This window comes from Oreochromis aureus, linkage group 6 (assembly GCF_013358895.1).
Source record: "Oreochromis aureus strain Israel breed Guangdong linkage group 6, ZZ_aureus, whole genome shotgun sequence".
NCBI lineage: Eukaryota > Metazoa > Chordata > Actinopteri > Cichliformes > Cichlidae > Oreochromis > Oreochromis aureus.
This window is the reverse complement of record NC_052947.1, coordinates 41,958,709-41,975,497: the sequence shown is the minus strand read 5'-3', so window position 1 is coordinate 41,975,497 and position 16,789 is coordinate 41,958,709. Positions and strand designations below refer to the sequence as shown.

Below are 16,789 nucleotides of genomic sequence, written 5' to 3'. Positions count from 1 at the left end.
TGTGTGCACAGGTTTGAAGCTAATTAGGATTTTCTTTAATCCCCACAGTGTTACACACACGCTCATTAACATTTGAAAAAATGTCCTTTAACAAGTTGCACAGGGACCAGAGGCTTTTGATTGGGTCATAAAGGTGGTCTTGCGTGGCTTTAGAGAGTGGCCAGAGATATAGATCAGAACCAGTTATTTATTATTTCTGTTGGAAATAAAGAAACAATGTCCTTGTTTCTGTTTCTGGTTGTGAACAACTTTTCTGACTGTTTCAATGCAAAGTGGCCCTCCTTTAAGAAAAGACAAAAACATGTGGTAACTGTGTTGAACAAATTTAGTCCTTAAAGAAAAAGATTTTCTAAATTCTCTCAAAGGCACATTGTCAATAATTCTGTTTAATAACCAGGATGAGAGGTGGAGGGGGCTGTCTGCTGCTCTTGGGCCTAAAAGGTGCTGGGGCCGGCCCTGCTCCGCACTCTAACTTGATTGAATCCGCACATTCACGCGCTCATGCGGCCTTGTGCTAATCAGCTGATGCGCTGCAGCCCCTATTTAACTCGCGCTCGCTGCTGCTAGCACGTGAACCCGGCTCTACGTCACGTACCATGGCTCCGCGCGAGAAAAGCCAGCCGCACAGCAAACCGTTCAAGCTGAGGAAGAGTTTAGGTAACCGGCACGGCCGCGAGCAGCAGCAGGAACACTGATGTCCAGCAAACTCATTGTCTCTCTTCTGTCCACAGCCACGAGGAAACAGGAAGTGGCGGGCATCAGGGCCAAGTTCCCCAACAAGGTCCCGGTAAGCGCGCGGTGGGGCTCACGCGGAGTCGGAGAAGGTGTGTTATGTTCTCACCCGCTCACTGCGCCTTGCAGGTCATCATCGAGAGATACGACAAGGAAAAGTATCTTCCTCCGCTGGACAAAACTAAGTTCCTGGTTCCGCACGAGCTCACCATGACGCAGTTCGTCACCATCATCAGGTACCGGTACCTCCAAGCTTCACCGAACACTGCAGGAGTCATTTAACACGAACTCAGTCAGAGCTAACCCTAACCCTGCACACCAGCTCCACACACAGGATCATTGATGGGCAGATTTGGCTTTAGTGGACTTGTGCTGATTGTCAGCCGCCCGAGGCTGAAGGTAGAAGCTGAAGCAAATCCTGTTTTCAGCTTTTAAAGCATGCATCAGCCACCATTGCTACTTTAGTCCTCCTCAAATGTTACTTTATGCTAATGCATTTCACTTCTGAGCGTCTCTTCTGGTCTTTAAGTCCACAAACGTTTCAGTCATGGTCTGAGTTTATTTTGAGTGAATGACAGTTTTGGGCTCTACTTCCAGTCTGATCAGAGTTTGGCTTCATCGGAGGGTCAAACTGGCGGCTTTAGGTGCAAAAGTTTGGGATAGTTTTATATTTTGTGGAATGAGATTGTCTTTACTGAAGCCGGTGTTCCCAGCTGCAGCTGCTCGTCTTACACATGCTCCTCGGTCTGATAAATGCAGCTTTTGTATAATCTCGGCTCTGACTGAACATTTAAGCTTCAGTTTAAACTCGGCCCTCGCTGAGTTTCTGTGTTTGTTGTTTGTTTGTTTGTTTGTTTGTTTGTTTGTCTTCCAGTGTGAGCACGAATGCTTGAGATGATCGAATCATAAATGGAATCTGCACACGCTGACGCGCGCTCGCCTCACTGAACAGCTGTGCTGGCTTCACCGTTGTGCTGATGCAGCTAACAGCCTGCAGGCTGACTCTCATTAATGACTGCTCCTTCTGTCTCCCTCCCCTCAGGAACCGCATGGCGCTGCTGCCCAGCCAGGCCTTCTACCTGCTCATCAACAACAGCGGGCTGGCCAGCATGTCGCTGACCATGGCTCAGGTGTACAAAGAGCACCAGGATGAGGACGGCTTCCTCTACATGACCTACGCCTCGCAGGAGATGTTTGGACGATGAAGCTGGTCCTGCTTCAGGTTTTATTCCCGTTACAGGCTGCGCGCCTCCAGCTGCTGTAAATACAAAAGAGTGTATATATTGTAATTTTTGTTCTACACGCTGATTGGACGAGATGGATTTTAATAGTGTTCATCCAATAAATATTTTGATGTTAACGAGTGTTGATGGTTCATGATTTCTGCTTGTGAACAGACTCTCTGCACCACAGATCAGAGGCCTGAATGTTTCACCTTCTCACTGAGAATATTTGATACTTTAAGCTTTATAATGAACTCTGACTTGTTTCCTGTGAACACCAGGAACTGGTTGGATTTCAGTTTTCAAGCTTGATGTGGTTCCACTCTGTCCAGCAGAGGGCAGCATCGCTGTACCAGGAGGATGATCTGATATCGTCGTGTTGGTGTTCCCAGATAATCATGAAGATGTTGTTCCAGGATCAACATTGCAAGTGACCAATCACATTGTTGTCATGTTATTCTTTTGCGCGCCAAGCCATTCGTGCATTTATGAAATTCCAATGTTGCAAGGACGATATCAATTCTGCTTCCTGTTTATTAAAGGGTCAGGGTCAGTTGATCGGTGGACAGAAGCGGTTTCTCGCAGCTTAACTACATTTTTGTTTTTGTTTTTACGGCGGTTTTTCCCGAAGTCGCAAAAGTATGTCACAACATTCTCATTGGTCACTTGCAATGTTGATCCTGGAACAACATTTGGTATGATGATCTGAGAACAACACCAACACGGCGATATCAGATCGTGCGTACTGGGAGAGCAACAACATGACAGCTCTGCAGAAGACTACAGATCAGAAACATTACAAGTACAGACTGTAAGTGAGAAATCATGTTGAAATAAAGCGGCATATAGACTGACTCAGATATTGTAATGATTCTGATGACTGAACTCGACTCTCAACTAAGAGTCAAGTCACAAACAGAAGTGACCCGTGTGTATGTTTGCAAAAGGTTTCCGAAACCCAAGAAACGGTACATTTGCACAATGACTGAAACAGCCCACTGAAAGAATAATGTACTGTGAGGTCGGTTCATTTAACATGCAAACTGTCGTGACCACTCATCAATAACATGACTACCATTCAGAGTTGGAATGGCTGCAATCACAGCATTGTGATGGTTAAAGATGTACCCTTAGGCCCCGCCTCAGTTCACAGATGGTCTTTCCCTGCATTGCAGACTATTTATATACAGTTCTAGAAAACACCACTGCTATGGTTCATGATGATTTTAACATTTTATTCCATAACAAAGAAATACTGTTGAGTCACTAATCTTAAAAATGGTTCAACCTTCGCTCAGGTTAGGAGTCGATTTCTGCCTCCAGATGCCAATTAAAATAAACTCAAAGATCACAGAAGAGCAGAGTTCTATGCCAGTTGTTTTATTGAACAGTTAAGTTCAGCAAAACATAGGAAAAGCAAAAAAAGCTCCCCTGGGGTGTTCGCCGCGAGCGCATGCAGACAAACAGCGGCCAAAAAGCTACCCAGGTGTCTGACCCATCTTTCTATAGGGTCAGTGACCCCTCCTCCTGCTGGTGTGTTTTTCCTCTTTCAATATTAAAAATTAAACTAAGTATTTTCCCAACTCTACAAATGTCAACAATGACCCCAATTATCAATGTAATATGTTTGTCAATACTTTTCCCCAATCAGTTGTCAATTTTGCACTTTGTTCTTCTTAAATCTCCGACACTTGTGTTACATAACCTTGTGGCACTGCTCCATCACTCTCCGAGCGCTGTTCCCAACATCAGTCATTTAAATGGGTCCTTTTTGACAGTTTTATGGCCAAAAGTCCGGAAAACTACAGATATCAAACATACAGCAAAGAGAAAACAATTAATCCTCCCGACAGCTTTGTCGGGTTTGCTGCCAGGGGTGGGCTGCTGTACCCGTTAAAGAAGGGTTTTTCAGTTTTGGCAACTGGAGACGGGCAAAAGTGTCCCAGGTGCAGCTCAGCGAGGCCAAGTTTATTTAACCCTTTGTTTGGACTAGTTACCATTGGTCATAACACAATCAAAGGTTACTTATTGATCCTGATCACTACATTTCAGACAGTATTGATCAAATACACTTATCAACAAGTGGCACAAACTTCATTAACATAATTGTGGATAATATCTGACCCAAATGTTTGGGTCTTATGATTTTAAACATGGACATTAAATGCTTATCACAGTGATTCCATTATATAAACACTCCAGTGTAGATGTTCAGTGTATACAGGTATGTATGTCATAAAAATCTGACATATATAACAATATGTCTTAAACAAACATTACACATTAATATTAGTGCAGCAGGCTCGAGGGGCAGTGCCAGGGAGGTAACTGCAGCTCATCTGTGTCGTGGCTCACTCGATAAAGCCTAACACGGGTAGGTTCGTGCTGCTTCAGGCCGCACCAAGTGACCATCAATTCTCCAGGAAAACGTGTGGGTCATCGCCCTCCCCCATCCGGTGCATCGTCACTGCCCGTGGAGGAGAGGCGGCAGCACGGTGATCCAGACCAGCCTCTCAGCACTCTCTGACTGTCTGGCGTTCAGTCTGGTCCCTCTGTGCCGACGCTGCCTGCCAGCATCTGCACGGGTTGTGGGTCTGACATGCTGAGCTGGGTTTCGGCACCACTGTGAACCTCAGTCAGCACTCGGACCGGTCAGCGTGCTTGCTCCGTTTTTTTATTTACAACACACAGAGTTTTTCCGGCACCGTCGTTCAGGCCACGACTGCACAGCTCACAGTGGAGTCAATAAGTGGTTTAAAAAGTATCCTGTGAATCATTAACACAGCGTGAATGTCATTAAAAAGTGAATTAATGTTTAAATTGCATCATAAATATTGATTCTGTAATAAAGTTTAGCATCCAATCACGCTTTTCATGAGCCTGCAGACGGTTTGTTCACCCCCAAAGCGTACGTCATTGTGTGTTGGCAGTCACGGGTCCAGAGGTTTCAGGATATCGTGTTCAGATTTTGCGTGACGGTAGATACCAATAACACCTCAAACAGATTTAATTTATCTGAAAATCAAGTTGAGGTCAAGGTCAGACTAAATGTGAAAAACAGTAAAAACTTTATATTACCCACATTTTTTTTATTTTTGTGGATCATCTTCAAACTGAACAAAGTAAATAAATCCTAGGTTTTGAGCTTGATGCACACCTAGGCTTAAACATTTGAGCTTAGCCTTCATTGTTAGAGCCCAAGATCAAAGTTGAGTTTAAATTCTGTGAGAACTGAAAATAAAGAGCTCTGGGACAGAGAACCCCTTTAAAATGATTTCTCAAGAGTTTCGTCTTTGGCGCCGCTCCAGGGGAGGGGTGGTGCCAGGGAAGCTGATGGGGCAGGTGGAGGTAATTTGCCTAATGATGTCTCTTTACTTCTCCAGCGATGTTGGGGGCTGGAGACAGGAGGAGTGGACTGTGAGATCCGCTGAAAAGCTGACCAAACTCAGAACGTGTGCCGAACCAAAGAGCTTTGTGTGCGAACTGAATAAAAGTGTTACTAAACAGTCACCAGAACGCTGTGTGGGTCACACGTCTGTCTGGAAGGTAACAGATTTATTGATTGGGTCAACATTTATTTTATTTTGTTTATGTAGCAATTGTTATATTTACAAGAAACAAGAACAAACAAGAACAATAATGACGTTCTCTTTAAATTATTTAATCATTGGAAGATATGTGTGTTTAGACTCTGGTAAAAATGAGTCGTATGAACCCGACATTTTAATTAACCAGACACTCAGATATTCATTGGTTTCACTATAAATGATAATTTCACACACTGTAAAATCTAATTAGTTCCCAGAACTTATAAAAACAAGGCAAACTCATTGCATAACTCATTAAGTAAAGCTTACTTAAGCTGACTGTTAGGACAACCTATTAACTGCAAGTATAAAGTACTAAGAATAGGGCTGGGTATTGTCCCTGATTTCTATATTTGATTTGAATCGGGAAAATTTTGCCTCAGACAGTCAGAAATATTATAATTCTGATCATTTATCAGTACATATCCATATTTTTATATCTATAAAAACAAAGCTGACACTGTGAGACTTCATCAGAGGTGTGGTCATCACAGCAGAGGCCTTTGTGTCAAAGTAAAACAGAAAAACATGAAGCAGATTTTCCTGGTCTGGCTTTTCATAGCAGAAAACCTTAAAAATATTCTGCAGTAGAACAAAAACTGAAGAAAACCATGAATAAAAAAACCACAAAAAACTACTTTTTCTTTTCTTTTAGAGACACAGCTAAGCATTTTGCAGTTTGGCATCATTTTAAAAAGTTTACATTTCTTTGGTATAGAACAGCAGAAATGGGCTTTTTTGTTGGGGTCATTTTTGAAAAAAAAAAAAAAGCGGCCGATGGCGCTGTACACAAAGGTAGGCTGATGCGTAATAAGCAAGTGAATAATGCAGAAAACAGAGATTTGAGATGTGAAACTGAAGTACAATGAGAGAGAGAGAGAAGCAAAGCAGCCAAAGTCTTTTTCTTTTTTCTTTTTGTCCCGTTTGGCTCTTTTGCCATCAGAATTATTGTCTAAAGGCAAAGAAAGATGCCCAACGGATTTACTTTACCAAATGGACCATCCCAGCCTTGCCGTATTGGTCCATTCAATTGACCTTTGTTTTTATTGTTTATTTTATTTTATTTTCACTTGCTCCACACGGGACAGACATGACTGGGAGAAAGAAAGAGGGAAAGAAAACCAGCGGGGAAGAAGAACGGTGACAAAGGGCAAAAAACAAAAACAAACAAAACAAACAGACAAAAAATACATATATTAATCACCTGGATCACCTGTTGAGAAAGAAAGAAGAGAAAACAAGCAACCCTTGCCCCTGGAGGGGGAAACTGCACCCAGACCCAGGTAGTGTTACCCTTTTTCCTGGGGTGGAGAGAAGCAGACCGGCCCGACTCCGCAGCAGCAGGGAGGCCCCACAATCCAGACCTCAATCGGACGGCCAACTCCTCCTCCCCAGCTGGAGATGGGGAGGGAAGGAAGGGAGGGGCAAGTGACCCCTCCCTGGGGCCAGCTCCCCCGCTGACCCCAGTAAGCACCCCCATACTCTGCAACCCGCCAGGGAAAGGGGGCCCAGGCCCATCCGGATCGGGGCCCACAGCAGCAGCACCACCCGGCCCTACAGAGCCCGGGGCAGCCCACCCGACCCCACCACAGAGAAAACTGCACCCACCCCGTCATCCACTCATCTCCCAGACTACACAAGACAATACTAATGTAATCTAATAGATAATTTCTATATTGGTTAGAATTAAGATTATTTTTATTTTTCCAGTTCATGAGGACTGTTTTCTTGGCTATGCATAGGGCAGTGAAAACCATATCGGCTATATTCTTTCTGTAGTGACATTATCTAAGCTGCCCAACAAACACACTAAAGGGGAAGTTGGAATGTTACATTTCAGACACTTTGATAAGTCTTCACATATCTCGCACCAAAACTTCTGAACTGGTGGACAGAACCAAAGAGCGTGGATGTAATTGTCCGGTGAATTGGTTTGGCAGTGTGAGCAGTTGTTGGTAGACGTAAAGCCCATCTTGAACATCCGATGACCTGTATAGTGCACTCTATGTAGTATATGTATTGAATTAATTGAAGACTGGGATTTCTAATTAAATGAAAGGTTTTTAAGCAAATCTGAGACCAGAAGTTTTGGTCTAAGTTAACTGATAAATCCGCTTCCCATTTTGCAATAGGAAGTGATATTGATTCATCTGTTTTAGAAAGCATTCTGTATATTTTGGACAGTAATTTTGGGGTTTTAAGAGTAAGAAATTGAACCACACTTGGTGGTGTTTGTAGTTCAACTTGAACTGGTTTGAAATTCTTTTTTATTATGGATTTAATTTGTTGATATTCTAAAAATCTTTTCTTGTTGATCCCATATTGTGTAACTAGTCTGTCAAATGAAATAAATTCTGTTCCTTCTAGTATATGTTCTAAATATTTGATTCCTTTACCACTCCAATCTGGAAAGTTTATCATATTATTGTTTTGTAATATGTCAGGGTTGCAGATAGGTGTACGTTTGCACAGGATTAATGAGGACTCTGTCAATTTTAACAGCCAAAAGTCAAAACAGCTGGTTTGCTGCTGGTTCAGTGAATTTTGGTTGGAGAGAGAGAAAACCTGCAGCATCAGAATCTGTGAGCTGAAAGAAAGCCGACATCTTACAGATCGTGATGCGTCCGTGCTTTGTGTTCACGTCTTTGTGTGGAGTCCGTGTATCTGCTCTCATTTTCTGTTCTAGCTGTTTGGTGGTTGTTGAAATAGTTTTGTGAGCTTCAACATGAGATTCTGGCATTTCTGGCAAAATACATTTATATTTAAAAGTCGATTCAGGATTTAATGAATCGACTTTAATTGGAAAATTGATCATTGAAACCCAGCCCTAAGAATCACTTGATGTTTCTGACTGTGCAATACTAATTGTTTACTCACTGACAAACTTTTCAATTTCTACAAAATGAAAAAACAATTTGTGGTAACTTACTTTTTAAAAATAATTTAAAATCATCATTTATCATCCATGACATAGAATAGAATAGAATAATCCTTTAATTGTCCCACAAGGGGAAATTTGGTTGTAACAGCAGCCAAAAAGACACATATACAAACAAACAGTACACAGGACACAGAACAGAAACATACACAATTTTTCTTAAATTTTTCTTAAATATTTCTTAAACATTCTTAAACATTTCTAGTACAACACTTATATTAATATAACACTGTATGCAAATATGATTCAAAAAGAATAATTCACAAAACTTCTTAGACCATGATGGCGGCGTGCTAGGTCGCCACACCGGGTCCAAACTATGGTGCGATTTCATGTTTTTACTTAAGTTCTATTTGAGTTCATCCTGGTCTCTCTCCGGTCTGGTCCTGAGAAGGTGGGGGTGTAAAGCTGTAATGTGCGCCGGAACTACAGATTGCACATTTTGCATCTTGCACATGTCTTCGTCCTGTCTTGTCTACAAGATCCTGACTCATAACTTGAACCTGGTATTCAATACCTACTGCACAATCCACTCATATTGTCTCTGTCCTGTCTTTGTTTATTGTACATAGCTATTGTGGTGGAGATATCAAAGAGAGGCACGGCTGTGGCACTGATTCAGACTTGGAGCACTACGGTCACCCCGGTGTGTCGGCCAGAACACCACTTAAGGCCAAAGAATCCCAGAGTAGGAAATAAGAAGGGAGTTTGAGGTTCCGTTTGAGGCACTTTATTGTCACCACTCAATTCCTGGGGCTGTAAACACAGCGAGTGTACATAGATGTGTGTGGGTGTGTGTGTGTGGCTTCTTGTCATTTACGCACACATAACATTCCCCAGGAATTAGTGCAACCCCTCCAGACCAACACTGCTCATCCGACATTAAACTGCCCACCTTACTAACCGGATGATGTCACTAGAAGGTGGGCTGGCCCAAACTGACAGAAGACTGAATATTAAATGAACTTATATAAACTTATAAACACCAGTAACCTATTCTATGAACTTTGGGGCCTTTTATACAGCTATAGTTAGTAATAGGACCTTCTTTTCTCTTAACGTTACCCAAATTTAGCGAGTTATTATTTATTTGTAATTTCTAGTTTCATATCTCTTGGAAATATATTTTTTATATTCTTATAAATGGACCATGGGGGGCTTGGGGTGAAATGGCATTTCGGTACGCTGTATACTGAGTATATTAAATACCCCACTGGGTTTAAATCTGGGACTCTCGGCCATTTGACCTTAGAACTGAAGAAGCTTCTCGGATGAGAGGTGAAACGTCTTCAAGCAACTTAAAGAAGTCCAGACGCTTTTTTCTTTGCAAACTCCTTTGACTACGATGACCTGGATGACTGAGAACCTTCACAGACATATACTGAGTATATTGTTGTACTGACAATAAAGACCATAAATCTTGAATCTTCCTGTGTTGGTGTTAAAATCAGCCCAACTTTTATTTTCAAATGTAATAAAGTATATGAGCCAACGTCCTGGACACCGTTCTGCTGAACAACAATCATATTACCATCATTGTTAGAATGTGACTGCCTGAATGACTGTCATGGATCGAGGTGATCCAAATGTAAGTGCAGAAGAAAGTCTTTAACTTCCCTTAAGTACAGTGGCAGTGGATGTGGGTTGGAGATGCAATGAGCTCGAACCTGCAGGCGACCATCTTCACTGACCACACCATCTGTGAGGGAGGACTCATCTCTCCTGGTGTCCTGCAAGCAAACAATCATATTTTTTGGAACACCAACTCATTTGTTTCTGCATTTACTGTAGAACAGCCCCCAATTTAGACGATCTCAGGCTCCCTCCCCACCGGAGAGGTGACATTCAGTGTCCCACGTGTCAGTCTGGATAGCCCTGACCACCACCCCACACACAATAATGTCATGAAAGCATATTTTTAAAAAGGGCTATGCAAACATGGCCAATAACTTTCATTCTGATGATCTGCGGAATAAACTGAACAAATTTCACTGTTCAAAAACTTGCAGACTTCACTATATACAGTGTAGACAGTGTGGACCCTCTAAACTAAGTGTGGGGGATTTGATCTTTCAGTAAATGCAGACCAAACTGTTGCTGTTTGTATTTACTTACACAGCATGTCTTGTAGAGTTAGGTCTAATAAGAGAAGACTGGAAAAGATCAGTAAAGAAACAACTTCCCCAAACCAAAGCACAAATGAAACCATAAGTAAAACAGGCTGATCTAAAGTATGATTAAAGTTCAGCCTGATTAATATAAATGTTACTGACAATTACTAATATATTGGAAAACCTAAATCTTTCCCTCTCAGTTGATGTTTTTTTGTCCACCAGCTCCTTTTCTAGACTTGTAAGAGTTTGATGTAAAGTGTGGAGCGCTGGTCTCAAAGACAGTAATGCTGGGCTTACACTGTACGAGTTTTGGCCCATTTTGAGCCGATTTTTGAGTCGTGCGACCGTTTTGTTGATCGGCCCGAGTTTGGCCTTCGTCGTGTGTCGTTCATCGTGTAGCATACGTGGGGTAACGAGAAGCGATTAACACCTCACGACCAGCTCCCGATCATCAATCGCTTGGTCGGGAGGGTGTCACCGCAGCCGCTCACACTGCGCACGCGCAAACACATAAATGTCGGTGAAAAAGACGGAGCAGCACAGCAGTGCAGCGTGTGATCTGGACACAAGCGATGGAGGCACTTGTAGAACTTTGGAAAGCTCATCCGAGCCTCACAAAATTATCACGACCACAACAACTGTGAAAATAGTTGGATCTACACTGCTGCTCAATCACAGCTGCCTGATCAATGTTTTTCATTGGCAATTTAGCAAAGTTGATGATGGTGGTGTGTGTGTCTGTGTGAGTGAAAGAGAGAGAGGGAGAGCGAGCGACAGATTTTCTGTTATAACCTTCATTTTATGGACGCACAGTGTGAGCACTCAGGTCGCATCAGAGCATCGGGCCGTATAGTGTGAGACCCTGCATCGTGACCTATGAACTTCTAACCCCTGCGAGTCAATTGTGCAGTTTGAGCTGAAGCTGAATAACGCGACTGAAAAAAATCGCACAGTGTCTGCCCAGCATAAGAAGCAAGCAGAGGGAGAAAAAACAGAAAATCATTTAGAAGCTGATCTGATCCTTAATGGCTGTGCAATCATTATAACTTACAACACAGAGGGTCAATGTAGACCCCATACAACCAAATTAGACTAACACATATAGTATTAAAAACACCATCTACTACTGTGTCTGAATGTGTGGTATTGGCACTGTCAGTTTAGGCCTGAAGAGTTATGTGTTTAAAAAAAGACCACCTAATTTAAATATAATCATTACATGCTTGTTAAAAGTTAACTTCCAATATATAAAGTTTCTAATAAGCAAAATGACCAGAACTAACATATGGCAGAGTTTATATGTAACATAATGTTTCTTAGGATTCAACTGTGGAATTTAACGTCATTCTTTAGAAGGTTAAGTTACTTTGTTTTCAACTATAAAGCCAACTCAGACTTTAACCATTTAACAGGCCACTGATCTGGTTTATGGCTGGTTTGTACATTCACAACAAAACTTGTGTTTAAACACATTTTTTAACATAATAAATACTATTATTATTATTTTCATTTAAAATGTAATTAAACAGACATGTTTGTTAAATATAAAAGCAGTTTGCTTATGTTGTTAAATAAAGGCTAGATTTGACATTAATAGATGCCACAGATGGTCAAAAGCTGCCACAAAGCATTAAAATAAATACAGGGGCTGAGAATATACAGTTCATATGTTATAAAGGTTTATATGGATTGAAAACAAGCCCCGCCCCCTAACAGCTGCACTTTCTGAAAAGGTTTCGTCTGGGGTCTTATCAAATAGCTGCTTTTCAAACAATCAACAAAAAAATTTCACTGAGAGATTTTTATATAAGATTTTTAAAGTTTTGGGTTTATTTTTAACTAACATGAGCCGAGAGGCATCAGCAACGCTAGGCTAACACTAGCGAGCTAGCAAGTTCATAAACCTGGTGCTTAAACAGCAGAGCGAAGCTGACCCCACCCACTTGAAACGTAAAGGCAAATAGGCGGCGCGGTTAGTGCTACGTTTGTGCAGATTTGTGCAGGTAAAATTAGCATTTGTGCTGCTACAGTTTTTGAGATATGAAACTTTATTTTATAGGTCATTCAAAGGTCACCATCCCCCCAGACTGCTCCAAAACAGACCAAAGTGGTCTACTTTTTTAGTGCTACGTTTGTGCTGATTTGTGCAGGTAAAATCATCGTTTGTGCTGCTACGGTTTCTGAGATATTCTGTTATGGTATTATTGCTGAAAAATGTCTTTTTCAAATGACTTGCCGCTTTGTGTGTTCATTTGTTCAATAAAGTTCTGTTAAAAAACCCCCCTCTTCTTATTGTATTTAATCAGCTAAATTTGTATAAGTGTAGATTTTTTTCCCTTTAATTTCTTTACTTCAATCACTTTTCGTTCATAAAACTACGATGCAAATGCTTGAGTATTTATTTGTTTTTAGAGTGGATTAAAAAAACTTTATTGAAAACTACATTTGAACATTTTACACTCCCATGAACACTTTTCGAAAAACGAACAAGCTAGCAGTCTTTTGCATCAAATACACTTTTTTTTGGCAGAAAAAAGTATTATTTGGCATTACTGTGTCTGAAGGGTTCTTAGAACAGCTGTTACATCTGATTTCTGAACAAGGTAAGCTTACATTTAAAATACTGAGGTTTTAGTTACTGAGTTAATATATGATATACTGTAGCTAACTGATATAGCTAAGTGAAAGGGATTTTTTTCAATGTTAAACATTTTCAAAAATACAGCAATTGCAAATTTGCAAATCCAAGAATACTTAAAAAAAATGTTTCTAAAGCACTTTAAAAACATCCAGTACACTGGACTAAAGTGCTGTACAGTACATGTTAATGGGTTAAACACTCAGACTCAAGTCAATAAAATTCACAAATTAAATAGCTCCATCTTAAAAACAAGAATTCCACAAAATATCAAAGTGTAGATTGGTGGAGAACTTGGGGGAGGGGTTGCTCCTGGCTGAATATATAGGTCAGAAGTCATGTTTTGCTCCATCCTAATCATAGTGTCGTTTTTATTTAGATGCCTCGAAAGCCATCTGTAGACAAGGTTTCCATTTTTGCAATTCAAAAGAGGCTATAGTCCAAAATGGCAAAATAGCCACTCCAGCTGCCCCAGTCTGGAAAGAGCTGAGTCAGCAGCTAGAAGACAAGATGTCAGCAAAGGCCCTGTACACTTTTGTGAAGCTAAATAGACACAACATCTGGTCAGCTTTGGAAATCAGTGATCAGGAAAGTAATAGTGAAGGAGAGTTAGATTCACGTTGCATTTCTCCTGGACAAGAAAACTGTCAAGCTTTTGAACTTGAAGTCCCTTTTGAGGACTGGGTTAAATTTATGCCTGAAAAGGTTGAATACAATGACAAGTTTTCCCCTACCCAAAAAAGAGAATACACAATTTTGAAGCCTGGCACTTGGACTCATATCATCAACGATCTTATATGGAAGAAGATCAAAAACACATGTACACTTGTGTTCCGAAGAGCAAAGGTCCATCCAACTGTCACCAATAATTATCTGGACATTAGAGGCGACTGTAAGGAGAGTCATGGCCAGTTAGAAATGACATGTGACAGACAGCCAGCAATTAATAGTCCAATGGTGCTCCAGTGTTTCATGAGAAATACAGATCTCTCCCTGCACACTGGCCACTCCAAGCGGTTCATGTCTGGAAACCTGTGTGAACCAAGGGCGTAGATTTGGCATGGACGGAAGGGACATGTCCCCACCAATATCCAGCGATTATTGAATGGTCCCCACCAATAATTTGATCTCTTCCAGTAAAGAAAAACAAACCCGATAGAAAGAAAAAAACGATCTGCCAACGTCTCATTCACCCAGCGGTGCAGAAAGAGTTAAATTATGTTCTCTACTGGAGTCATGTGACAAATATGGCCAATGTGATTGGCTGTGCCTGTCAGGGAGCTCTGTTTAGTTTAGCAGCGGTAAGCCTGCGCTGCGAGGACCTGCAAGGAGGAGAGGAGGATGGCAGCAAAGAGGAAGAACCTGGATATAAGAAAGTATTTTTCAAAGAAACCTGTAAGTCACTTAAAGTCAAGTTCACTCATAAAATGTGTCCGTCATAATAACATTACAGGCTATGCTAGGCCATACATGCCAACCCTCCTGATTTTTCCGGGAGAATCCAGAATTTCAGTGCCCCTCCCGAAAATCTCCCGGAGCCACCATTCTCCCCAATTTCTCCCGATTTTCCACCCGGACAACAAAATTGAAAAACCATATCCCAGACTGGCCCAGCCAATTCCAGTTTCCAACAATGGCTACTGCAGCTACTTAGTTTTAATATTACTCTTATTACTCTTTCTGGGTCGCAAAATAAACTTTTAACATATTTCCAGGCGAGAATGTAGCTGTGTAAACCTCAAATATCTGTGTTATTGTACTTACGTTATAATCAATCAGCCTCCTTTTGTCCACCTAAAATATGTTTTCAGAACTATTTTTGCATTTGTTGCAATTTCAGCTGCTGTCTTGGCCAGATTACTCTTAAAAGAGAGATTTTTAAAGTAAACAAGAATTTTTATAACTGCATAAAACAAGGATACATAAAAGTCACTGCCAAAAACTGATTGCGGCTTCTACCTTGTTACCGGAATGTTGTTTGTTGCTCAAGATGACTTGATATCATTCATGAGGGTTGTATTTGACATATGTTTCACATATTATAGACCAACAAGTTATTTATAGCAGTTTAAATACAAGCAATCACTTTTTGGCACACACCCCTGAATTTGGACACCCCGGGTCTGTTGTCTGGCCGGACAATGCTAATGGTGACATTTAACTTATTTTATCCGATAAATAAACATTGTAAAATTCATGTTTTGTATATCTACATCTATATCTATCTATCTATCTATCTATCTATCTATCTATCTATATATATATATATATATATATATATATATATATATATATATATATATATATATATATATATATATATATATACATATATACAGTGTTGGGACTAACGCGTTATTAAGTAACGCGTTACAGTAACTACGTTATTATTGTGGTAACGAGCACGGTAACTAGTTATTATGCCAAAACCAGGAACGCGTTACTCGTTACTGGGATTTAGATAGACTCGTTATTCGTTACTTCGTGTGGTGGATATCGCGGAGCTTCCACAGATTCAGTAACATTAGCAAGTGGTGGAGGCCAGCAGGTGGATGAAGGAAAAGGGAGGCAAGAGGAGAGACCCGAGGCAGCCGCCCGTCCGAGTGTCAGGTGAACTGAACTTCAGGTAAGAAGTTATGACCTGCAGTCTATCGGAGTCAGATATAAACCAAGTTTAGGTGGAGTTTATTTTCGTTATGCTGACTTTTTCGTACTGCGTGCTAGCTAGCATGGCGGAGTTTCTATACAGCTGGGTGGGTGCTATGTTACTGATGTTGAACTTTATTTTGTTCATAAGGTTAATTATTAGAGTTGCCAACTGTGCCCTAAAAAACAGAATCGTCTCGTATTCAGAGAAAATATTACGCGTTTCGTACTGAGGTGAAAAGGAACACAGTTTGTCCCGGACTTCAGCTACAATGAAAAAGACACAAAGCTGGAGTTATTCTGTGTCTTTGCTGCACAGCTGCCTCTTCTTCTCTCATTCTGTCTCTCTCCCTCTCCCGTTGCTACTTCAATCACGAAACTGATCAATGATCAGCTGATCGGCTTTTCTCTCTTGTTTATTTATCGCCCACTTTGCGCCAGAAAGAGGAAACCAGCGGATGTCGCGCTAAACAACAGCAGCACGTTTAAGCGTGATCAGCTGTTGTTAGAATTTATTTAATATTAATTTCTAGTATCAGCTGATGTTTGCTGGAGCCACAGCTGTGAAGCTGCTAGTCATGATATCAGTTTGGTTATCTGGTGAGAGGGAAACATGCAGATGAAACCAGGAGATGTCCTTACTGAATCATCAGAGCTGAACAGGTGATGGAGAAACAGGTTTACCTTTTAGGTCACATGAATGAGTTGAAGGGAAGTTATGAGCTGTTTCTGAGAGACAAATAACACCAGGATCCTTTTCTATGTAGCTGACAGCTGGTAACTGTGCAGGGGCGGATCTAGCAAAGTGTTGCCAGGGGGCCAGGTAGGGCATTAACAGGGAAAGGGGGGCACAAGGAAATACTTTTCTTTATTATTCTCATTTAAAATGTCTCGCTTTTAAAGAAATAATT

At 41.1% G+C, this 16,789-nt stretch overlaps 1 protein-coding gene across 1 annotated transcript; it reads left to right on the top strand.

Annotated features, from left to right (window-relative positions):
• Positions 1-497: 497 nt before the first annotated feature.
• Positions 498-2,096, top strand: map1lc3c (microtubule-associated protein 1 light chain 3 gamma). The gene is made up of 4 exons (XM_031734778.2): positions 498-657; positions 732-787; positions 862-968; positions 1,775-2,096. Exons 1-4 carry the CDS (start codon positions 597-599, stop codon positions 1,935-1,937), a joined length of 387 nt encoding a protein of 128 aa, XP_031590638.2. The 5' UTR covers positions 498-596; the 3' UTR covers positions 1,938-2,096.
• Positions 2,097-16,789: the final 14,693 nt, after the last annotated feature.

What these genes read in the sequence shown, in the direction of transcription:
- map1lc3c (XM_031734778.2), top strand. Translation starts at nt 597, where the DNA reads ATGGCTCCGCGCGAGAAAAGCCAGCCGCACAGCAAACCGTTCAAGCTG. An exon ending in CAAGCTGAGGAAGAGTTTAG is followed by an intron (nt 658 to 731) that starts GTAACCGGCACG and finishes TTCTGTCCACAG; the next exon opens with CCACGAGGAAACAGGAAGTG. An exon ending in AGTTCCCCAACAAGGTCCCG is followed by an intron (nt 788 to 861) that starts GTAAGCGCGCGG and finishes TGCGCCTTGCAG; the next exon opens with GTCATCATCGAGAGATACGA.